The 25,378-nt window shown below is 39.0% G+C and overlaps 1 protein-coding gene and 1 long non-coding RNA gene across 2 annotated transcripts in view; one reads left to right on the plus strand and one right to left on the minus strand.

The window, feature by feature from the left end:
• LOC127532183 (uncharacterized) overlaps positions 1-25,378 on the minus strand; it is an 809,822-nt gene that overhangs the window by 302,770 nt on the left and 481,674 nt on the right. The gene's annotated exons all lie outside the window — the stretch shown is intronic.
• LOC110967950 (potassium voltage-gated channel subfamily H member 7-like) overlaps positions 1-25,378 on the plus strand; it is a 92,542-nt gene that overhangs the window by 1,955 nt on the left and 65,209 nt on the right. Inside the window, 1 exon segment of the mRNA XM_051943293.1 lies at positions 62-292. Coding sequence (XP_051799253.1) covers positions 62-292 — 231 coding nt within the window.

The raw sequence follows: 25,378 nt of genomic DNA on the forward strand, positions 1-25,378 counted from the left end.
TATTTAGCCGTTTGTCGTCAGAGTTAACGCACTAAATTGTCTCTCCTCTGCCCCGTCACAGATAAGAAATTCATCATAGCCAATGCCCGGGTGCAGAACTGTGCGATCATCTACTGTAACGACGGCTTCTGCGAGATGACGGGCTTCTCCAGGCCGGACGTCATGCAGAAGCCGTGCACTTGCGACTTCCTGCACGGCCAGTTCACCACCCGGCATGCCGTGGCCCAGGTGGCCCAGGCGCTGCTGGGCTCCGAGGAGAGGAAGGTGGAGATCACCTACCACCGCAAGGACGGTGAGTGCTGTGTTCTGTCCGGGTGGCTCAGGCGGAGACGGGATCCTGGCTTTGAAATACACCCGTTGATGCTTTTACTCTCTGATTTGAAGCAAAAAAAAGTTAAGTTTTGGGTTTATTGTGCACAAACAAGAACCCTCTGGAGCAGGGGTGTCAAACATGAGGCACGTGGGCCAAAAGTGGTCCTCCAGAGGGTCCAACCCGGCCCTCAAAGTGGAAAAATTCCAGAGAAGACATTAACTGCAGAGTGTAAATTAGAAAAATGATAAATTTAAAATAATTTCTAGACCATGACAAGTAAATTACTAGATTGCGCGTTGTTGTTTTCTCATGTTTTTGTCGTTTTGTTTCCTTTTTTGTGTATTTTGTCTCATTTTTATCATTTTGTTTCTCACTTTTGTCATTTTTGTGTGTCGTTTGTTCATTTGTTTTGCCGCTTTGTAACTTTTTGTTGAATTTTTTCTCTTTTTGCTTTGTTTTGTGTCATCCATCTCATTTTTTGTCATTTAGCTTCTCAATTTTGTCATTTTTTTGTGTCATTTGTCAAACTTTTTGCTGCTTCGTAACTTTTTTGTTAAATTTTTTGTCCTTTTGTTTTGTGTTGTCTATCTCATTTTTTGGCGTTTTGTTTCTCACTTTTGTCATTTTGTCTCTCATTCTTCTCATATTTTTGTCATATTTTGTTCTTTTTGTCTGACCTTTGTCTTTTGTCTGTTTTTATCGTTTTGTGTTTCTTTTTTGCCTCACTTGTGTTTGTTTTATTTTTGTCATTTTGTGTTTTGCTTTGTTGTTTTTATGTGTGGGTTTATTTTTCGTTTTGTTTCCTTTTTTGTCTTGCTTGTGTTTTTTGTCAATTTTTTATGGTTCTGTTCCTTTTTGTCATTTTTTGTCTCGTTTGTGTCCATTTTTTGTGGTTTTGTAACTTTTTTAGTCGTTTATCTCATGCTTTGTCATTTTGTTTCTCATTTTTGTATTATTTTGTCTTGTTTTTGTTTTTTTTGGCCTGACTTTTATAATATGTCTCATATTTTTGTCGTTTTTTGTTTCCTTTTTGTCTCATATTTTTGTCGTTTTTTGTCTTATTTCTGTCATTTTGTGCTTCGTTTAATTCGTTGTTTTGTGTGTGGTTCATGTCGTTCTGTGGGTTTTTTGGTCTCGATTGTGTTTTTTGTCCTATTTTTGTCATTTTGTTTCTCTCTTTTATCATTTTTTGCCTCGTTTTTGTCCATTTTTTGTGGTTTTGTAACTTTTTTTAGTCGTTTATCTCATGCTTTGTCATTTTGTTTCTCATTTTTGTAATATTTTGTCTTGTTTTTGTTGTTTTTTTGGCCTGACTTTTATAATATGTCATGTTTTTGTCGTTTTTTGTTTCCTTTTTGTCTCACTTGTGTTTTTTTGTCTTATTTCTGTCATTTTGTGCTTCGTTTAATTCGTTGTTTTGTGTGTGGTTCATGTCGTTCTGTGGGTTTTTTTGGTCTCGATTGTGTTTTTTGTCTTATTTTTGTCATTTTGTTTCTCTCTTTTATCATTTTTTGCCTCGTTTTTGTCCATTTTTTGTGGTTTTGTAACTTTTTTAAGTCGTTTATCTCATGCTTTGTCATTTTGTTTCTCATTTTTGTAATATTTTGTCTTGTTTTTGTTGTTTTTTTGGCCTGACTTTTATAATATGTCTCATGTTTTTGTCGTTTTGTGTTTCCTTTTTGTCTCACTTGTATTTTTTGTCTTATTTCTGTCATTTTGTGCTTCGTTTAATTCGTTGTTTTGTGTGTGGTTCACATCGTTCTGTGGTTTTTTGGTCTCGATTGTGTTTTTTGTCTTATTTTTGTCATTTTGTTTCTTTCTTTTATCATTTTTTTTTGCCTCGTTTTTGTCCATTTTTTTGTAACCTTTTTGTCAAATGTTTAGTTTTGTTCCGTGTCTCATTTTGTGGCCCCTGAACTAAAATGCGTTTGACACCCGTGCTCTGGAGCAGGATTGGTAGACGCAGGAGAATCGTGTGAGAGCAGAGTTTTACTGTCTAGCACTGCAGGTACACGGCAGGTAATTTTTAGTTCTGACTCAGCTCTATCTGGAGCATTTTGCAGCAGCGAGCGCACCCATTTAAAACCCTGAGGGGGAGAAGAGCAGCTGTGGGGGTTTTCTTCGCTGTGAAGTCCAGTTTTGAGATGATGCAGGCTCTGCATGGCGAGAAAAGATGTTCATTAGCCTGCGCTGGATAGGGCGTTCTGGGAAGGATGTAGCTCACCTCCCTGAAGACCAGAGTGAAGATTGAGAGCCGTGTGGTTTCTCTGCCTCTATTCTCATCTGTACTGTAACGCTCACAGTTTGTCTGTGACTGACGGGGTCTGTTTGCTTATCTCTACCTCAGATAATCTACCGGCGTACAAATACTTAGCTCAGACCGGGACTTCCATGACAGCTGGTTTTGTTTTAATGAGTTACCAAGCGAGCTCCAAAGTGGAAGCTTAAAGCCGTCGCATCGACCGAGCTGGTTCAGGGAAAGTTCATGTTGTGACCTCTGTCAATCACACACGTATTCAGACAATTAAGCTTCCTCGTGTAAGGACTGTAAATGATGTACTGACCACACACGAGCTCGTCTCATGTTATTTATAGTATTCGTTATTGTCCTTTTAGCAGTCAGGAAAGATGAAAATATCTGCTCTACATCAATGTGTCGTCGCTAATAATCTGAATTGCGCTAAACGGTGTATTTGCTGGTCAATTACTGCATCGCATATTCAGCTTTTTGTGATAATCTGATAAAATGGAGTGCTTTGACTTTGATCTGAATCTATAGTCACTCCAATATCAACCTATCAACACTGAATGATAAATGTTAAAAAGATGACTTGAACACATCAAGAGGTATTTCATCAGCATTTTGTAGCAATAATAGTTTGTACTTTTCTAATTTTTCAACGCCAAATTTTTGCTTTTTTGTTGTAAATGTACAGTAAAAGTTTGGGATCACACCGACAATTTCATGTTTTCAATGAAAACTCGCACTTTTATTCATATCCTAAAATAACTGCATCTATCAACTGGATCTATCATTCATTTTATGTAATCTTTATTGATTAAAAAATGGTTTTCTTTTAAAAATAAGGACATTTCTACGTAACCCCAAACTTTTGAATGGTAATGCAATAAAATGCAGTAAAATACAGTCAAAATATTTTTTTAAAAATGTAGCCAAAATGCAGTAAAATATTGGAAAAATATAGTAAACATACAGTTAAAAATCCAGTAAAAATATAGTAAAAATCCAATAAAAATTCAGTGAAAATATAGTAAAAAATACAGAAAAGAATGAGTAAAATTTTTTAAAAAAACAATCAAAATACAGTAAAAATATCGTAAAAATAAGATGAAATATATTATAAAAATCTGTAAAAATACAAAAAACTCTAATAAAAATACAGTAAAAAATACAGTTAAAAACATAGTAAAATATACAAAAATATAATATATAATTAAATGCATTAAAAATATTGGAAAAATACAGTAAAATTACAGTAAAATATAGTGAAAAATACAGTTAAATTAACTGCACAAGGGTTTTCTAATCATCAATGAGCCTTTCAACAGCATTAGCTAACACAATGTAGCATTAGAACACAGGAGTGATGGTTGCTGGAAATGTTCCTCTGTACCCCTATGGAGATATTCCATGAAACATTTCCACCTAGAACAGTCATTTAGCACATTAACAATGTCTACACTGGATTTATCATTCATTTAATGTTATCTTCATTGGAAAAAATAAGGTCTTTCCTAAATGGCCTCAAACTTTTGAACAGAACCGTGGCAGTATCAACCCATACATAAAAGCTTGTGCTGAATAGAATCTTCTGCAGCAGGCCAGAGAAACTGCATCTTTGACTCAGAGCTAGCAAACATCTCACCTAGCATCCAGCATTTAGTCGGCACGTTTCGCTCCTGGTAACCCAGCAGTGCAGCAGCGGGGATCCAGTTTACATCTGCTTAAAAATGCATGGATTTTCTCATGGTTAGTGAAACAGAAGCCAGTCAGTGGGATTCATTTTGACATGTGATGGAAGCTCTGGATCAGGAATGATGATGCAGTATTCACAGATTGACTACTTGTGTGTGTGTGTGTGTGCAGGAGTATGTGTGTGTGTGTGTGTGTGTGTGTGTGTTGTGTGTGTGTGTGTGTGTGTCTTATAGCCAGACAAGTGTAAGAAAACCCAGAGGGAGAGAAGTGATGCAGATCAGGTCAAAAACGGCTTCCAGAACAGCTACAGATGACGGCATCCTGGGAGTCGTAGATGTGTGGGGTCAGAGGTGGCTGAGTGAGATAAAGATGTGGAGCAATGCTTGAGGGAATAGGTAGAATGGAGACGTCAGCTTATTTTTCTAAGTGGAGGGGGGTGCTTTGGTCTGTAGCCCCTGAGACTGTCGGTATGCAACCTATAGCCTCGTTTTATATCTTTGTTCCTGAACTTTGACTCTCCTCAAAGCCGAGGCAGAATCACACATGCTGTCGTTTCCCTGAGCTTTCCAGTGCAAGAGATAGAATCATAATGTTTTTTTTTTTTTTTTTTGAATTGGCAACAAATTTCACACCAAGGGACATTTAGTCAAGTGCAAAGTTGCATTTTTGCGCAACTTTTCTTTGCTAAACTTAACCCTGTAAGCCTCAAAATGCAAAAAAATTAGCAAAATAAATAAATTAAACTGAAAAAAAATCATATATACACACTACCAGTCAGTGTGCAACACAGACAGAAAAAAATGACCAAAAAAAGTTAAATAAAATTTAAAAATATCTATGCATGTATATATGAAATAAATATATAAACAATTCTGAAATATATAGAAAAAATTTAAAAAAGATTTTATATATATATCACATACATAATACATAACAAATATACAAAAATTTATAAAATATAGAAATAAATTTGCAACACACCCAAACAATATATACATGCATGAAATAAAATCAAACAAAACAAATATATATATGTAATTAAAAAAAATATAGAAATAAATTTGCAAAAAAACCCTATATATATATATATATATATATATATATATATATATACATACATGCAATAAAATTAAAACAAAGAAAATATATATGTAATTGAAAAAAATATAGAAAAAAAGTTGAAAAAATTTCAAATATTTGTTTACATTTTTTATTTTTTTAATTTAATGTTTATTTAACAGGAACAATACATACAACATTGCCACAACGGGAAAATGTGAATGTATATAGGACATCTAGCTTCAGCTAATTTGCAGTCTTTGTCCCTGGTCAGGATTTACAGTAAAATAAATTATACAGAATACAGATACAATTTTACAAATAAAATAAATATTCAGTTTTATGTGCAAATAACAGGAAATAATACTAAAAAAAGTAAGCTGATGTATTTTTCAACAGTGGGTTTTACAGGGTTAAAGAAAAATGTTGTACATGAGAATTTTTCCTGCAATTAAAAAAAAAAAAAAAGTGACTTAATCTTGTCAATATTTGCCACAGAAATTCCTGATGTATCTACAAGTTTCAGGTTTAGTAAAACATGGCGCTCCTGCAGCATTCAGGCTAAACCTCTCGTAACACGCGTGGTTACAAGAACGCTTCGAGGAGCAGATGTTTCATAAATATGTCTTTAGAAATCCACTTGCAGGAACCATTAGTGAGCACTCCCATGAGTGATCAGTATTGTGTAGCAACAACACAACATGTAGAAAGCTCCTGGGAATGTTTGTTGAACTAATTAACCAAACAAAGATGTTCTTTGAAGGCTGTAAGACGTGTTACCAGATAGAAATGTGGACACAGGAGCGAGCCTCGGTGCTTTTATTTTGGAGTACGTTTTTAGCAGATGGAGGACATTCACCCATTATAGAATGTTTTTATACTCGACCGTTAGCAAAGTAAGTTTCAAGCATTTCAGTGGCCTGCATATGGTCAGCATAGACAAGCTGTTGGTTCAGCCTCCATCGATCTGCCGAGCAACCGGCATTAATGAGGACACAAATACCTTCATGTTGCATTGATCTTCAAAACCGGTGCGTTGGTGAGGGGAAATCAATCACCCTCCCTCCACCGCTGGTCCGCTGGGAACCCGGATAAAAAGAGCTGGAGGGCTTCTGACTGTCGGACCCTGCAGCAGGGGAAAAGGCCTCATTACCATTCTGTATCCTCTGCCCCTAATTACCTCAGTGTTTTCCTCTCACCTGACCCAGAGCTTCTCCAGGGAAGGTCATACACCTCTTTCAGCTCACTGCTCTTATGGTCTTTTGGAATAATATGCAAGCGTGGATGTTTACTCTCTGCTGTGATTTGATGTTTCCGTAGCTTGCTATCATATAGTTTAGTGATATTTTAAAGCCTGGTGTGTGTCTGTTATATCAAACACTTCTAGTGTATGTAATGAAAGATGCCAGAGGATGAAACCTTTTTATTGCAGCACTCATGAGAACAGCTTCTAACTTGTTTGGTCAGCTCTCCCTTTATACCGCTGCTGTGTGTTCTATTGGACTTTCAGTGGAAATGTCATTGCTGGAAGCTGATTGCTCTCCTTGCAGCGGGTTTCTACGAGGCAATCTCCTCCTTTCTAATCCTGCGACCCAGGGTCAGCATAAACGCGTCGCCCGCTGTCCTTTACAGTCCGAGAGGGAGATTCTGCTCGTCAGCGCAATCTCTGGCACATTCTTAATGCTTTATGATTTGTGCCTTCCACTACATATCTCTCTGTGGCCTTTCTTTTGTCATTGAAGTCACAAAAAGAGTGGCAGCTCAGGTGCTGAGTTGTTTGCAGCTCTTGCTCCGAGAACAATATCCCATCCGAGTTATTCCCCAACTGGACTTTTGTGTCATTTTGAGTCCTACACATTTTCCTAGAGTGTATGGTCTGTACTGCAGTTATTTAGGTTTTAACAGGAGCATAGTGTTGACAAAATCCTCCAGAGAACCGAGGAAAGAATAGCATCTTCCTGCCCTTTCTGACTTTTTGGAGCTAAACAACTCACAATTATATCAAAATGTTGTTTTTAGATTTTACAGCAGTGAATAATTTTACCGTAAAAAACGAACAAAAACGGCGACATTTCGAAATCAAAGTATGCTGACAAGAAAACAAGAATTTTAATCCTGATTCTAATGAAACTAAATTAAGCAAGAAAAGCACTCGGAGAGCACAGTACTACTCATTTCTGACGGAAAAGTCCCGATAAGTCCTCAGCGGTGGATTTGTAGTCGGGCCGCAATCATGTGATCATGTAGCGTTCACTTGTTGTCATGGTTACAGTGATGCCGTGTTACAGAAATCTTTAACAAATCCGTGGATCCGGACTATAAGCCGCATCACTGCCGAAATCTAATCACTTGGTCCTTGTGTCATCTCTGACCTTCCCTGAAAATTTCATCCAAATCTGTTGGTCTGTTTTTGAGTAATGTTGCTAACAGACAGAGAGACAGTCCTTGGCAGAGTAATAATAATAGTGTAAAATTTAAGAATGAAACATAATCATGAGCAAGTATTTGTTTATTGCATTCATTATTTTACATAGAGGATGCATTCATCGTGTTTATTACCCCTCAAAGACATCAGTTTTGGGGCAGAAATTTGAATGTAAGCAAAAGAGCTAGCAAGCTAGTTAGCAATTAGCTAACCGCATTAAATGGTTCTCATGTCCACCACAGTTGACATTCATAAACGGGCTATTATTTTTCCTGGCAAAACCGCGAACGTATACGATTAGCATGGGTAAAATGATATCTTAACAATGTTTGAGTTAACTTTTCTCTTTTCCTGGCTGCCGTTTACGTTTTGTCTCAGCATGAAAACAAAGTTCTCCTCATCCCACCCGATCACATGAGATATGATTGGACGGGCCAGCATGTCCTCTACTGAGCACATCAGGATTTAGTGGGGTAGTTCAAATAAGTCAGAAGATGTAGATGAAAAACAGAGGACATGAATGAACGGGTCGGATCTCAGGAGGATTTGAACACACAAAGTTTTGCCTCATTAAGATTTTGTCCGTAGTTGGATAGTTTAATATGATATCGTATTTAATGTGAGTGATGCTTTTTTTTAGAAAACTGATGAATGTTCGGAGCAGTGTCTCTCTTTCTGCTCCTTCTTGACATCTCACATGTTTATGCATTTGAGGTGTTTCCCTTTTTAACCAACGGGAAAAAAACGAAGCGTGTGCTGCCTGACTGCAGTAGTCAGTATGCATAATGTAGCGTGTGTAAGATATGCAAACCGGTGTGTGTGTGTGCGCTGTTGGTGTGTTGTGGTAACGTGTGATGCATGTTTTAGACCCACAATGACACATAGATCACTCACACTGGCTGATTTAGATGCGATACTCGGGTGTAGCTAATCACTCAGCGGAAACGCAATCCCAGAAAACGATCATTTAATTAATTGCAATTTTGCAAAGATCACAAGATGAACGCAGTTGCACCAAGTCGATAAAAATGATGGCTGCTCCCGTGTGGAAATGTAGCTCTGCTTTCCCTGTCAGTTCCCTGCAAGGAAAGAAAATAACAGCATCACTTCTGCTTTCCTAAGTGTCTTTTCCAAACTCCAAATCAATTTTAAAACGCCCAAAATATTCGGAAATGGAGCAGATTAGTGGTGGACATGTCATCATTTTTTAAAAAGTGTCCTAAGAGGTGTCATTTGTTCAAACAGCAGTGGAAAGCAGAAGGAACGGGAGCTAAAAAATGGTTCTGCAGGAAATGCTGGAATGTTTCCAGGATTATGGATTCGGGATTCATTTCCTTCTGGCAAGGTTTTGTAAAATATAATCACATGGCTTATTTAAATGCTAATGCTTCACAGTGTAATTAGACAATAAAAGACCGAGCTGAATACTCATCTAAAACAACTGCAGATGATAAAACGGTCCCTTACCGAGAAGCAGAACTACCTGTTTTAGACATTTGATTGAACTAAAGAAGTCACTGCAGCTGATAAAACTGTCTGTGGACTTTTATTTCCTAATGAATGATTAAATAAATAGCTGAAGCTACAGATTAAGTCAGTAAATATGAGTAGTACCAACCAACTTTCAGTGCTTCTCCGCTAGGAGATTCAGATGCAGTGATCGCAGTGCTTTGCTTTCCGTACTGAAGAAAACATCCATAGGCTCTCACTTGCAAATAGCAAATGAGACTGAAAATGTCATTCTATAAATAGATTAAAGTTGGTTGAGCCTTGCTGACGCTCGCCGAAATTACGTCTTTTTCTTCCTCGCCTTTGAAGTGTCTCATAAAAACGAAGGTAATTCAGATTGTAACGAACGTTTTGTGTTATTTTGTTAAAAGTCGTCATACCAACGGAGATAAATAGAAACATTTATCATATTCATTACTCTGGCGTTTAATTCTAAATCACGTATGCGTTAGAAACATGTCAGCAAACCCGGCTTTAGGGTTACGACTCGCTTTGTCATTTGACAGATCTTATAGCAGGGGTGTCAAACATGTGGCCCACGGGCCAAAAGCGGTCCTCCAGGGGGTCCATCCCGGCCCTTAAAGAGTAAAATTTACAGAGAAGAAGAGAAGACATTAACTGCAGATTGTAAATTAATAAAACTATAAATTTAAAATCATTTCTAGACCATGACAAGTTGCTTTGATCTTAAAGTAAAATACTAGATTGTTCATTGTTCGTTTTTGTAATATTTAGTTTTTTTGTCTGACTTGTCTCGTTTGTCTCATGTTTTTGTCATTTTGTTTCTTGTTTTTGATGGTTTGTCTTTCCTTTTTGTCTCGCTTGCGTTTTATTCCTCATTTTTGTCATTTTGTGTCGCTTTAGTCATTGTTCTTTTGTCTCGCTTGTGTCGTTTGTCCAGTATTTGTCACTTTGTGTCTCGTTTTTGTAATATTATGTCTCGTTTTTTTGTCTGACTTTTCTCATTTCTCATGTTTTTGTCGTTTTGTTTCTTGTTTTTGATGGTTTGTGTTTCCTTTTTGTTTCGCTTGTGTCGTTTGTCCAGTTTTTGTCGCGTTGTCTCGTTTTTGTAATATTATGTCTTGTTTTTTTGTCTGACTTTTCTCATTTGTCTCATGTTTTTCTCATTTTGTTTCTTGTTTTTGATGGTTTGTGTTTCCTTTTTGTTTCGCTTGTGTCGTTTGTCCAGTTTTTGTCGCGTTGTGTCTCGTTTTTGTAATATTATGTCTTGTTTTTTTGTCTGACTTTTCTCATTTGTCTCATGTTTTTCTCATTTTGTTTCTTGTTTTTGATGGTTTGTGTTTCCTTTTTGTTTCGCTTGTGTCGTTTGTCCATTTTTTGTCGCGTTGTGTCTCGTTTTTGTAATATTATGTCTTGTTTTTTTGTCTGACTTTTCTCATTTGTCTCATGTTTTTCTCGTTTTGTTTCTTGTTTTTGATGGTTTGTGTTTCCTTTTTGTTTCGCTTGTGTCATTTGTCCATTTTTTGTCGCTTTGTGTCTCGTTTTTGTAATATTATGTCTTGTTTTTTTTGTCTGACTTTTCTCATTTGTCTCATGTTTTTCTCATTTTGTTTCTTGTTTTTGATGGTTTGTGTTTCCTTTTTGTTTCGCTTGTCGTTTGTCCATTTTTTTTGCCGCTTTGTGTCTCGTTTTTGTAATATTATGTCCTGTTTTTTTGTCAGATTTTTGTCATTTATCCCATGTTCTTGTCGTGTTGTTTCTCGTTTTTTGTCACTTTGTTTCCTTTTTGTCTCACTTGTGTTTTATGCCCTATTTTTTTCATTTTGTGTTTCGCTTTATTCATTGTTCTTTTGTCTCGCTTGTACATTTTTTGTCACTTTGTGTCTCGTTTTTGTAATATTTTGTCCTGTTTTGTTGTTTTTTCCTTTTTTTTGTCTGACTTTTGTCGTTTTGATCATACAGTAAAATACTACATCATCAGTTCCAGATAGCTGTGACTAAATGTTGTGTTTCTTTGTAGACACTCTGTGATCTGGAAGTTATAATGTGTAAACGATAAACTGAGGCTGAATGTCGCTGAAATTGAACTTATTTTTCTTCAGAAATTTCAGGTTGTTCATGATCTTTAGTAAAAAGATAATCCATTAAATGTGAGCATCTTATGACTGGACTTTGTTGCACTAAAACAAAGGAAAAATGTGGAGTTGTGGTTATTTATCGGTTACTATGCTGTGGTTTTACTGATCACTGGAGATCATATTGAGCTGAATGTGGAACCTGAACTAAGATGAGTTTGACGCCCCTGTCCTATAGAGTTTGTAATAAATACACCCTAAGCTATTTAATGACATTAGTCTTAGCTGTTTTTTCAGTCAAACTATTTACCTTTCTGCTATAACTATAAAGAAATCTTCCCCATGTTTGAGAGGCTGATACTTGCAGCAATTTTGTCCCTTTTGCTTGAAAAATAACTTGGATCATCTGTTCCTAAAAAGCAGGGTTTCTGCCGCATTTTGTTGAATCTGCTTTTGAAATCTTTTTAAGTGGTTTGCCTGGTAGAAAATGAGGAGATCTCTTATTCATGAAAACGCTTCATTTCACTCGGCATCGTGCATAAACCACAGAGAGTCTAACGTGCCGAGTAGGTGGAGGGCTTTCACCACATGTTGGGCCACTGCTTCCTTTCGCTGCTCCTCATCGGTGGAGATTGTAGTCGTTCTACTTTATCATTCAGCAAAATGTCAGCTACATAAGTGTTGATTTTTCTGCATGCTTGAAACTGGAATCCGTGGTGTTTTGTCCGAGGTTTCAGAATGTTGTTGTGGTAGACTGAGGCCGAGCTCTCGTCCTACTCGAGTTATCAAAAACACGAGTTCTAAGTAATCAAATGAAGGGTAGATTTGTTTAAACAAGGGATTTGTTGTTCCTCCTGTGTTGTGTCACAGACAGCTTGGGTGATTGTATTCACACTTTGGAATCTGAGTTAAGGCAGTTCACCGTATCACACGCTAGTGTTGTTAACAACTGAGTCATTTAGTTAACGTGTTTGGATGCGGGTTAATACAGTAGAACTGAGGGACTTTTGAAGTCCATGGGATATATCTTGCATACATTTTTATTAAAAATAAATATGTTTATTACGATCACGTCTTTACAAATTAAGTGGAAGAAGTTGTATCACTTTCAACTAATTTACCCAGCACAAAAACACCTCTCAAGGAAGTGTGTTTCTTGTCGTTTCGTGTTTCAGTTTTGTCATTTTGTGTCTGTTTTGTTGTTTTCTATCTCGCTTTTGTCATGTTGTGTATCGTTTTTGTCATTTTGTGTCTCGGTTTTGTCATTTTGTGTCTAGTTTTTGTCATTTTGTATCTCGTTTTTGTTATTTTGTGTCTCGTTTTTGTCATTTTGTATCTCGTTTTTGTCATTTTGTGTCTCGGTTTTGTCATTTTGTGTATCGTTTTTGTCATTTTGTGTATCGTTTTTGTCATTTTGTGTCTCGGTTTTGTCATTTTGTGTCTAGTTTTTGTCATTTTGTATCTCGTTTTTGTTATTTTGTGTCTCGTTTTTGTCATTTTGTATCTCGTTTTTGTCATTTTGTGTCTCGCTTTTGTCATGTTGTGTATCGTTTTTGTCATTTTGTGTATCGTTTTTGTCATTTTGTGTCTCGGTTTTGTCATTTTGTGTCTCGGTTTTGTCATTTTCTGTCTGTTTTGTTGTTTTCTATCTCGCTTTTGTCATGTTCTGTCTCGGTTTTGTCATTTTGTGTATCATTTTTGTCATTTTGTGTCTCGGTTTTGTCATTTTGTGTCTTGTTTTTGTCATTTTGTCTCTATTTTGTCATTTCATGTATTGGTTTTGTCATTACATGTCTCGTTTTTGTCGTTTTGTGTCTCAATTTTGTCATTTTGTGTCTCGTTTTTGTCATTTTGTCTCTATTTTGTCATTTCATGTATTGGTTTTGTCATTACGTGTCTCGTTTTTGTTGTTTTGTGTCTCGATTTTGTCATTTTGTGTCTCGTTTTTGTCATTTTGTCTCTATTTTGTCATTTCATGTATTGGTTTTGTCATTACATGTCTCGTTTTTGTCATTTTGTGTCTTGATTTTGTCGTTTTGTGTCTTGTTTTTTGTCCCTTTGTGTCTCGTTCTTGTCGTTTTATGCATCGTGCTGGCAAGACTCCAAGGCTTTCTGAGTTATTTAACATAAAATAGTGTGTGAGCCAAGTATGGATTTATGGCATGTCAGCAGGTTTACTAGAATATCTTTAGAAATAACTTTAAATTTTACTTAATTGCATATATAACATTTAGAAGAATCTTTCTCTAAAATGCCATGTGGTGTTTGGTTATAGGCGGCCATGTTGATTTTAGGCCTGAAAACAGGAAAAATGTCAACTATGATAGAAAAAGTGACAGTTTTACATTGACCCATGTATCTGCCTACTTATTCTTCGTCTGACAGAGATTGTGAATGTGGCAATAGACCGAAACAACATTTTAAATGGACTATGCTATCAAAAGTCACCCTTATGGGTTAATTTTCAGTAAGTGTTCATTTGGTTGATGTCAACGAAATGATCAGCTTAGTATGGAATTATTTAAATGCTTTGTTGTGTTTTTATGTCATCTTTTCATCCCAGAATATTCAGACATCATAATATAAAATCCCCAAACAGACATCTACATTGAACAGATTTTGCACAATCCCTCGTAGTTGCAATTGTTTGCATGTCCAGGCAGACTGAGATTATATGCCAGTGTTTAAATCATCGATGGCCACTGAAAAAAAGCTGTTTGCACCATGTTGTGTGAAACAGAAAGCAACCAGTCGTCGTAGCCTCAGAGCAAGCCGGACACAATGACCGACCACCGTGTGGCTCCGGTTGTTTGCCTGAAGTGGCCTGAGCTCGACGGTTGTGACTGGAAACCATACTCTGTAAAAACCAATTCTTGCTGTTCAAACAAGATAAGCTCTTATTCTGTTCCGCTCGCAGTCTCTCTTCACCGTTCTCAGGTTTGGCTGTGTTTGAAAGCATACGGTGGACAGCTTGTCTCTGCAAAAGACATACGCGAGAGGAGAGACAGAACGAGCCGAAGGGAGGGAAATGCTGAGAGAATGAAAGAAAGAAGAGCAGATGCAGCGGGGTGGGAGGAAGAGGGGGCAACACAAAGACCAAATTAGGCCCATAAATGAGACGGAGGGACCAAGAAAGGAGCGCTCGTCCTCAACTGTGGCGTTTGTGCCAGGGATGACGTGAGCGAGTCGGCAGGAGAGAGTAAATGAAGGTGTCAGAGAGAGAGAGACAGAAATCAGGTGCAGCTGAATATCAGATGGCGTCTTCAATTGCGGGAACGCCCTCTTGAATTCAGTCCAGGAGCTCGAGAGCCGCTTCAATTATGGATGGCCCCGGTTCGGCATCCAACACCCTTTGTCTGTCTCTCTGCAGCATGGTGTGCACAGCATGTGTCAGTCAGCCGCCCTCAGAATGAAGCCTGTTGTTCTGGTGTTCGGCGTACGTCCAGGTCCAAGACAGTCCTCAGAAAACAGCCCTGAAGACGGCCGTCCAGCTCGCTCTCATCAGTCCTCATGAGCCAGAGAGAAAGCAGCGTAATGAGCAAGTCGCCCCACTCTCAATCTAATGTGACGTGGATAGATTTGTGTTGGAGCAGAGGCTTCGATTTTCCCCATGTTCATGCCTCACAGCGGATCTCATTTATATCGTGTCTCTTCAATTGCTTCCCTGGGCCGCATGCGATCGTGAGAGGCTCCGCAATTACTGATTACCAAGAAAAGCAAATTTGTTAGGTATTCACTTTGGTTGCTGCAGCGATCAGCTACGACACACCACAACATGAAAACCCCTGACAGGCAAAGTGGAGAACATTGATTATCTTGTTACAGCGGCACCTGTCAGAGTGCTAGGATATATTTGGCAGCAAGTGAACAGTCAGTTCTTGAAGATGATGTGTTAGAAGCAGGAAATATTCTGGTATATCGTGACGGCTAGACATCTGGGTTAGAGCATGTCTAAATACCGGGTATTATGGGGTGTTTCAGTGGTTAGAACCAACCAAAAGATGTCAACTGGCGAACCAGCGACAGTGTCTGTGATGCTGGTGGGGAACGGAGGCTGGTTTGTGTGGTCATGATTGATAGAAGAGCAACAATTCATAATTTCATTTAGCAGATGCTTTTATCCAAAGCAACATACATCTGAGAGTAGAGACAACACAGGCAAGGATCTATTCAGGAGAAAACAACCTAGATAGGAGCCATAAAACAAGTTCAAGTGTGACAAAAGGATAGTGGTGTCTACAGGAAGTGCAGATGTAATAGGAGGGTTTTTTTTTTCAAAGCCAGTGCTTGAAGTCCCTGAGATGTTCCACCAGGACGTAAATAACTTTACCGCATCTGATGACGAGAGCCCGAGACAATAACTTTTGTTTCAATAATCTGTGCATTTATTGCTCCAAAGCAATTGTAGTCCAACATTCTTCATCTCAAACAAACAATTCATCACGAGCGACTTCTTCAGCAGTCAAAACTGGAACACCTGACGGACAGTGATTGGTTCCTACAGGGTTTTTTTGTCTTCTTTTGCAGCCTGTCAAGTACAAAAGTGTTCAATGAAGAGCTGTGTTTTTAGTCTTTTCTTACAAACTCTTAGAGACTTGAACAGAGTTTGGTAACTCGTTCCATCACCGGAATCAGAGAGGAAAAGAGTCGAGATATCAACCAACAACTGAAACTGTTGTGCTGGTTGGATCAGGTGCTTTTTGTCAGCCTCGTTAGCGGGAGGTAGTCTCAACCTGAATGAGAAAATTCAGGTAGAAGGGAGCTGTTTTCACTCTAGTTTTGACAGCAAGTGTCAGAGTTTTGAATTTTATGCGGGTGCAGCAACAGGAAGCCAGAGATGCAATCTGAGCAGCGAGGTGACATGAGCTGTTTTTGGCTGGTTGTGGTTTGACCGAGCTGGAAACCTTAGCGCTGGCTAGGATGGAAAGATGTCAGAACACACGGCATCATTCTGGTCTGATGAAAAATATTTTCAGCTGCATCATGTGGGCTCGTGTGTTTGTTGTTTACCTGGGGAAGGGAAGGCAGCAGGATGAAGGAAGAAGGCATGGGGCGGCATGGGGCCTAGGAGGGGCGGCATGGTTCAGTGGGTAGAGTGGCCGTCTTGCAACTGAAGGGTTGCCGGTTCGATCCTCGCCCCGTCGTGCTCGAGGTGTCCCTGAGCAAGACACCTAACCCCGAATTGCTCCTGATGGGGTCGTGGTTATCGCCTTGCAGTGTGTGAATGTGTGTGTGAATGGGTGAATGTGATGTATCATGTAAAGCGCTTTGGGTACCTTGCAGGTATAGTAAAGCGCTATATAAATACAGACCATTTACCATTTACCACCCTGGACTCTTAAATGTAAAGTTTGATTTTAAGATAACCACACATAATTTTAATAATCTTAAACCATTCAGATGAATTTCTTCCTTTCTGTCTCACCATCGTTTTCCAATCTCTGTTTTAAAAAAAGTCTGTGCAGTCCAGCATGGTGTTGTCCTGGCAACCATTGAAAGAGCCATTGCAGTGCTCAAATTCATCCCGGCATGTCTCCTCACAATCCATGCAAAAGTTGTTGAGAGTTTTCACTCGGGTGCTGATGACTCTTCATGCATCATTAGATATCGATTCATTGGCAGTCCGATAGGTAATTAGACGTTTCATTCTACACTGAAACATAATCAAAACAGAAAACGACGCGCGTCTAATAACCTGCAAAACAATTAGGCTTGTTTTGACAGACATTCATGTTGATTACTTCCATAGATTGAAAAGAAAAAATAGTGTGTCATTAGACAGATAAATAATGAGATGTTTTTCCGTCTTTGAGTATTTGTGTTGAAATTCATGAAACCTTAATGTGTATCGGGGTCATTTGGATCAATAACCCATTCCTCCAGACGTCCTCCCCTCTTCCTTGCTTTCCGTTTCGATCATTCTTTACAGTCAGACCTTGACACCATTTTCTTCTTGAAGGTCAGCCTGACGAGTCGGATGTACTGCAGTGCTGCACAAAAAGATGTTAAAATCTACAGAAAAAGGTCCAGACAACCTTCAAATGTGTGCATAAGTTGGGGGAGTGGGATCACATTAATACTTCAGACTTCAAAATGAGCAAAGAACATTTACGAAATGCATCTACAGACTGCTGTAGATGCACCAATCTGATACACGATATTTTGTAAAGGTCGATATGAATCCGTTGATATCCGTTTAACCCCAACATGTAGTAATGAAATCTATTACGCGTCCACGGTTTCACAGTGCCAGTAAATAAATGTTGGTCACACTGATGTATCTATGGATTAAGCTCACACACGCTGCCATTATGTGATGGTATTACTGCAAACAGACAGCAAACAATCTGATAGCCCCCTCCCCCAACCTGCAACACCTGGCTCCATGGCGCCCCATCCCCCTCAAGTCTCTCCTCGGTCTCGCTAGAAAGAGGGGCTCAACACCCACCCTCCACATCCGTGCAGCAGCAGCTTCGTGCACAGGAGATACCATTCAGTCGGCTGAGGGATAGATGTAGAGATGTTTAATGTTCCTGGAGCAGCAGAGTCCCACGTGAGTGCAGTCACAGGATTTACTGATAAATATGTTGGTTCAACCATCCCCCCTCCACTCGTGTTTGTCAGAATGTGATTTGAGACCATGATCCCTGCCTTCCTCTCATTCACAGATTAGATAGGCAACAAGCCCATCTGTGAATGAACAGCCATTCATTGTTTTTTCTTTCCCCTCCTTCGTCAGCTTTTTCCCCCCCCATTCATTATATCATGTGCTGTTCGGACAGTTTTCATTGATGTTTAACGTTTGGCCAAGTTTTAGATGCAGTAAGTACACATTTTCATTTGTGTTCTTGGTATTCAGCTCCTCAATAAACAATCGGATATGGACAAAAATGCATTAAAACATGCACACATATATGTTGTAAATACATGTTTTTGTTGTTGTGTGCAAATGGAAACGATGATTTCTCAACCATAACTACAACAAATGTAATATAAATTTGACATGAGTGAAATATTTCCAAGAATGAACCATAAAATCAATAGAAAAGCCATCTCCACATGTGTAGCAGTAGCCTGCTATATACATAATGTTCATGTTTTGCTATTAGTGTCTATCCATCTATACCTATCGACAACATTACCAGTCAAAAGTTTGGGGTCATGTTTTCCATGAAGTCTCACACTTTTTTTCATGTGCTAACATAACTGCGCAAAGGTTTTTTTTTTAAATCATCAATCATCCTAGAATCCTCAGAACGGATGCTCTGTCGCTGTCACTTGTCCTGATATCAGTTAATCTTACTGTGTTCTCATTGTAGATATTCAATTAAAAATCACCCATTTCCGGCTAGAATAGTCATTATTATTGACTGTATTTCTTAAAGTTGCTCTATAATAGTTGAAGTTGCTCTAAATGAGTTAAAGTTGACCTACACTCCCTGTCAAAGGTTTTAGGACACTGTCTCATTCAAATAAAGTAGAACCTGTCCTACAACTTTTGACAGGGGGTGTATTTCATCATATGGATGTGATCAGGGCAGGACTCTGATCATACATGTAAAGTTTCAGGCAGATTGGAGCATGTTCAGGGCATTTACACAGCATCTGAAATTTCATGGCGAAGGATCAAAATTCCAGAGGCCGCCACGGACACGCCCTTTGACTTTGGAAAAAGATTTTAATAACTTTGGATCATTAAGGCCTCCTGTATGTACTGGCCCAATTTGAGGTGAATTGGAGTTTCCCCCTAGGAGGAGTTTGCTCTAGAAAAACATGAAAAATGGGCAAAATCTGACATTCAACGCAAAATAGCTCACTTCCTATTGGGTTTGGAATGTGGCTGTCACTGACTTTTTTGTTCAGCCTGATGTGCTGCACATGTGTACCACATTTGGTAGATACACCCCCTGTCAAAAGTTGTAGGACAGGTTCTACTTTATTTGAATGAGAAAGTGTCCTAAAACTTTTGACAGGGGGTGTACACTACCGTCCTAAAATCTGGGGTCATCCAGTCAAATTCATGTTTTCCATGAGAACTCCCACTTTTATCCATGTTCTAACATAACTGCACAAGGGTTTTCTAATCATCAATGAGCCTTTCAACACCATTAGCTAACACAATGTAGCATTAGAACACAGGAGTGATGGTTGCCCCCAAACATTTGAACGGTCGCGTAGATATATCTGTATGGTAGTTGCTAGAGGTACGGACCCGTACCCGTAGCCTACGGATACGGCACTTTCTATTTGCCAATCAGATACGCGAGATCTGGTCATGTGACTCCCGGTAGACGCTGGAGGTACGGACCCGTAGCATCGTTACTACAGGTACGGACCCTAAACCTAACCATAACACTAACCCTAACCTTAACCTTTGCTTACCTTTCAACAGTTTGCAGTGGTTAGCAGCTTCTTGACTCGCGAGACTCGCGTACGGGTCCGTATCTGTCTGGCAAATGGAAAGTAGGCCACAGGCTACGGGTACGGGTCCGTATCTGTAGACACTACCTATCTGTATACACTGACACTCAGTGCACACTTCAGTTAAAGTGTGATTTTATTTCACTTTTTTGAGATTGCAGTTGTTCAGGGCCATTAAAAAACATCTGAAATGCTTTATAATGAGTTTTAATTTCCTTTTAATTCATTATTCTAGCTTAAAAAACAAGTCACTTACTGGTATCTTGTTTGTGGCACCATCTGCCAAGTCATCATTTTGTCACATTAAAATAAAAATATTCATGGCACCATATTCATGGCACCATTCACAGCTCAACATCGTCCACAGAGCTTTCCAGCACCCGCCATGATCTCCCCGATAATCTTTTTTCAGTGACACCGCATGGTTCTCAAAGCTTCAGACAGATTATTCCTGTTAGTGCTGCCATGCAACACTTTGTTGTATTCCATGAATTGCACAGGACTTGTCCCATGACCTTAGATTATCTCCCCGCTCGCCGTCTCAAATCTGACACAGCGAGAGTCAATAAAAAGTGCGTTTTCCTATACAGACACAATAGGATTGTGACATGAAACCCTCGCACTAACTGGCGCCACACACCAGGAGTGAGCAAAGTTATCCTGGGCCAGAAATAGAACCAAGGGGGCAGTAAACAAAACGATACAGCAAATATCACAATCCCATCTCAAGCCATTTGTTCTGATTTCTAAAACAAAAATATCACAATAAGTCCAACCACAGTCGTCAATATGAGGTTAACTGCTGGTTCTTAACCCTCCTGTTATCTTCATTGACAGGCACCAAAAAATATAGTTTCCTTGTCTGAAAAAAACCCCAAAAATTCAGCAAAAAAAGTCCACAAATTTCTTTGCAAAACCTTCAGGGAGAAAATTCAAATAATTCCTTAAAAGTTTCCCTTAAAAGTTTTATTTAAAAAAAAAAAAAGAAAATTCTTGTAGATATTAAAAAACAAATAGTAAAAATCTTCCAAAAAATCCTAAAAATATCTAAAGTGATTACATATATATCGGTAAATATTTTCTTTAGGAACATTCACACAATTCGCTGGATTTTGGTTGATTTTTTTGTGAATGTTCTTAAGAAACATTTTTAACATTTCTTTTTTTCACAAAAAATGTCAAAGATTTCCCAAAAATGTTGAAAATGTTGACGTCAGAAGTTTCGCTGTGAAAATATATATTTTTCTCCACATTTTCAAACTTTAAAACGGGTTATTTTGGCCTGCAGGGCGGCACCAGGGTCAAATGTCAGGCAAGTCTGATGGAGAGGTTGTGATGTGTGTGTGGTAAACACTGGCTTACGTTTTGACACAATGAGAGATGAAATGAATGTTGAATCCACTGAGTTAACCACATCTCTGTGATCAAGGACAAGCATAAAAAGAAAACAAAACTATTTGTATGCTGCGCAGCATTATGAGCCATTCTCTGTTTCTAAAGCTGTTATTTCCTATGGACTTCAAAAATCTCTCACTTACATATTGACCAAGGAAAAGCCTTGTTCATGGATGCCGGAAAAGGACACAGTAACCTCACGTGTCTCTCTTTGAATAATCAGTGGTCTTGCCAACATTATCAAGAGACTTAATGCCTGATTTTTTCCATTATTTACTCTCCACATTGATTTTGGTTATCCAGTTTGGAGTGGATGCACTGTTGGCTGCCTCTCCATCCTCAGGCGAGGCAGTTGAACAGTGACACAGCAGAGATATGGATTTTTGACCTGTAGCTGCTGATTTTTCTCGCTTTTATTAGTCTTATGTAGCTCTTGTATTACATTTCTATATTTAGTATTTTGACCCATATGTGCATTTGAGAGATGGAGATTATATGTTTCTTCCTTTGTTTCTAAATCAGGATAATGAGGGGAGGTAGCATATTGAGCAGTGAGGCTGCCTTACCATGGGAGCAATAACCTCCAAAGCTCAGAAGGAAACGCATTGATGGAAGTGATTTTTAGTCATGTGTAACATACAGTAACATCTGGACCTTTTTGTTTGTTTTTCTGCTTGTTGTAGTGAAACGGCCAGTGTATTTTCCTTTAATTAACCACGCCTGACGTACGTCAGCGGGGTTACTGCATTCGCTTCGGTATCTGGCTGGCTGGGTAAGTATGTATGGGTGTATGTCCGGTCAGATATCTCTACAAGTGCTGAAGTCAGGATAATCAAACTTGGCACTGAAGATCAGTCTAAGGTCCCTTGCTCAGTTGTGGAGTTAGAGGTCAGCAGATCAAGTAGGATGGGAGATACGTAGGATGATCAAAATTGATACAGAGTATCATGCATGGGCATGGTTCTGCCATCTACTGGGGGCTCGTCTAGTTTTTATCGTTTTCGTTTGCTAAAAGCCTCTGGCAGTGATCGGACATGTGACTTTTGTGTCTGAACGATCTATTTCATAGCGTAGTCTTCAAGGATTGGCCGTTAAATAGTGGGACGAGTGCTGGAATTCACTGATTTACGCACATTGAAGCTGGCAGGGCTTGTTTTCAGTCCCGTTGTCCGACGAACAAAAGCCCAGCCTCATTATTTGATAGCCATTTTTCAGAGTGTCGTCGCCCTCTGTTGCTCTCTGTGGCTTCTCTGCTGCACCTCCAGACCTCCTTTAATGGAAGCTAGCAGCCGGTATGAAAGGTGTTGCCCCTGAACGATGAGCTTCACCTGAGAACGCCCACAGCCCCGTGTCCTCTGACACTCCTGGAGGCCACGTTTGAGGGCTGATGAACTTGACTTCAGGGTGCATGGAGGTGTTTTTGAGATCATTCTGTTGTCCTTATTTATTTTTATTCATGTGTGTAATTTCATTCATGTTTAATACCCTAATAAACAGGCTAAAGTGATTAAATCCAAAGGAAAGTGGTAAAAGTTCAACTGAGGTCTTTTTGTATTTGTCTTTTGGTAAAAATAGGTAGTTAATTTCTTGTGTGACAATCATGCTTTTTCTCTCATGTGGTAGTACTCTGTTCTATGTGGATTACACAGTGAATATTGCAGCTAGCTTAGCTAATGGTGTTGAAAGGCTCATTGATGATTAGAAAACCCTTGCGCAGTTATGTTAGCACATGGATAAAAGTGGGAGTTTTCATGGAAAACATGGAATTGTCTGAGTGAACCTAAACTTTTGAACAATAATGTGTATGTATGAGCTAAAATTTCAAATAGCTGTTTTTCCCAAATCGTTCAGCCCTCCAGCGGCCCATCTGATGCTATTATATCAGGGAGGATAAGGTAGCCCTCTGGATTAGAGAGTATGCACCACAGTTTACACCTCTTAGTATGACTGAATGTTCCCGGTGGAGAAGGGGAAGGGATCACATTTCCCCAGAATGATAAACAAAAAATAAGCCTTCCCTGTTCCGAAAGAAGGTCAGATGTCGTATTTAACTTTTCATTTTCCCAACACTCTCTCTCTCTGTCGGTTGTATTTGTGCAGTGTGCGGTTCACACGTTGTCATTCACAAAGCGTTTTTCAACCTCTGTTGTAAAGTCAGAGAGGAGATGGCGGTAGTGCAGCAGTGATTGACTCAGACTCATGCTGACACGCAGACACTGGGTCAGAGAGGAAGCCGGATAAGTTGATTTGATGACAATTAGCCGTGCCGAGCCGAAGAAGCTCCCCGCCGAGCCTTGTACAGCGACAGAGCGAGAGAGAGGGAGGCAGGGGAACATGGAGGGAGAACTGTAACCCCTGAAGCAGTGTGGCACCAACCAACAGCTCCCTGCTGCTGCTGGAGGCTCTGCTCACATCACTGTCACTCTCAAACACACACTATATGCAGGGGGAAGAGGCAAGGCTGCATTTAAAATGATGTTTTTGGCAGTGAGGTTTCTCCAAATGAAGGCGATCATGACTGACGTGCACCGCCATCCCATTATCGCTGTCAGCCGTCACTCACAACCGTTCAGCGGCTGTTAAACAGGTCAAGAGGGAAGGGCTCGATCAAATGCATTTTAATCACAGCGATCAGTGTGCGTGTGTGCTGCACTTTAGTTACCTGGACATCTTAAATCTCGTACTTTCAGCAGCGTTGTCTTAATTATTGATAGTGGAAATGGAATGTAATGAAATTTCCACTGGAACGCTTCTCACTGCACACACTCTTACACTCAGCTGGTCCCGTTGGTTCAATGATTTGTGTGTTGTTATATTATGTTAAATATTAGAATTCATTGTAGCGTATAAAGATGTTATGCAGCTATGCTTTAAAGCAGGGGAGTCAAACATGTGGCTGGCGGTGCAAAACCGGCCCGCCAGATAATTTTGTAAAGTGTAAAAAATACAGAGAAGACATTAACTGCAATTTGTAAACAAATATATATATATATATATATATATATATATAAATTTAAAGTAATTTCTAGACCATGACAAGTTGTTTTGATCATAAAGTAAAATACTAGATTGTTCGTTGTTCTTCCTTTTCTTCTCGCTTGTGTTTTTTTGTCTTATTTTTGTCAATCTGTGTTGCGCTTTATTCATTGATTTTTGTCTCGTTTTTGTCGTTTTGTGTCCCTTTTTCTGTCTCACTTGTGCCGTTTGTCCATTTTTTGTTGCTTTGTGTCTCATTTTTCTCATTTTTTTTGTCTTGTTTTTGTTGTTTTTTGTCTTTTTTTTACCTGGGTTTTGTCATTTGTCTCACGTTTTTGTCGTGTTGTGTTTCCTTTTTGTCTCGCTTGTGTTTTTTGCCTCATTATTGTCATTTTGTGTTTTGCTCTATTCATTGTTTTGTGATCCGTTTTTGTCATTTTGTTTCTTGGTTTTGTCATTTTTTGACTCATTTGTACATCTTTTTGTCGCTTTGTAACTTTTTGTCGAATTTTTTGTCACTTTTGTTTAATTTTGTGTCATTTGTGTATTTTTTGTCATTTTGTTCCTTGCTTTTGTTGTTTTTGTGTCATTTTTGTCACTTTTTGTCTGACTTTTAACATTTGTGTCACATTTTGTTGTTTTATTTCGTTTTTGTCATTTTGTGTTTCCTTTTTTGTCTCACTGTACAATCCCTGTACAATCCAAACATAGATATGACCTTAATGCTAAAACATACGTTTGAATTCACAGCTCTAGACTTCCTCACTGACAGACTCCAGTCAGTGAGGTTCAGAAACACCTCCAACACCGTCTCTCTGAGAACAGGTTTACCTCAGGGCTCCATCCTGGGTCCACTGCTTTTTACCTTGATGGGCTTGTTGGACCAAGTTTAGTATAAACTACATCATAGAGTACACAGCTGGTGCAACAGGCCTATAAAGGATGAGGTGGAACAACTTGTGTTCTCCTCCAACACCAACAATCTGGTCCTGAATGTCGACAAAACACAGTGGAATGCAGAACACAAAACTGTGGGATCACAGACGATCCAGCCTGGTCAATAAACAATCCATCTCTTCTCATTAATGCCCAGCAGCATTTGTGCTTTCTGTGACGGATGAGAAGAACACCCCTCACACCTCCCATCCTCACCACACCAGCTGCATCTCTGTCTGGTTTGGAGCCTGCAAAGCTTCAAGCCTCAGAGCGCGTTGAGAACAGCAGAGAAAATCATTAGGACCTCGTTTCCATCGATCCACGACATTGGACACAAACGCTGCTTAACCAACGACACCATTAATGGCTCC

This window comes from Acanthochromis polyacanthus, chromosome 22, assembly GCF_021347895.1.
Source record: "Acanthochromis polyacanthus isolate Apoly-LR-REF ecotype Palm Island chromosome 22, KAUST_Apoly_ChrSc, whole genome shotgun sequence".
Classification (NCBI taxonomy): Eukaryota; Metazoa; Chordata; class Actinopteri; family Pomacentridae; genus Acanthochromis; species Acanthochromis polyacanthus.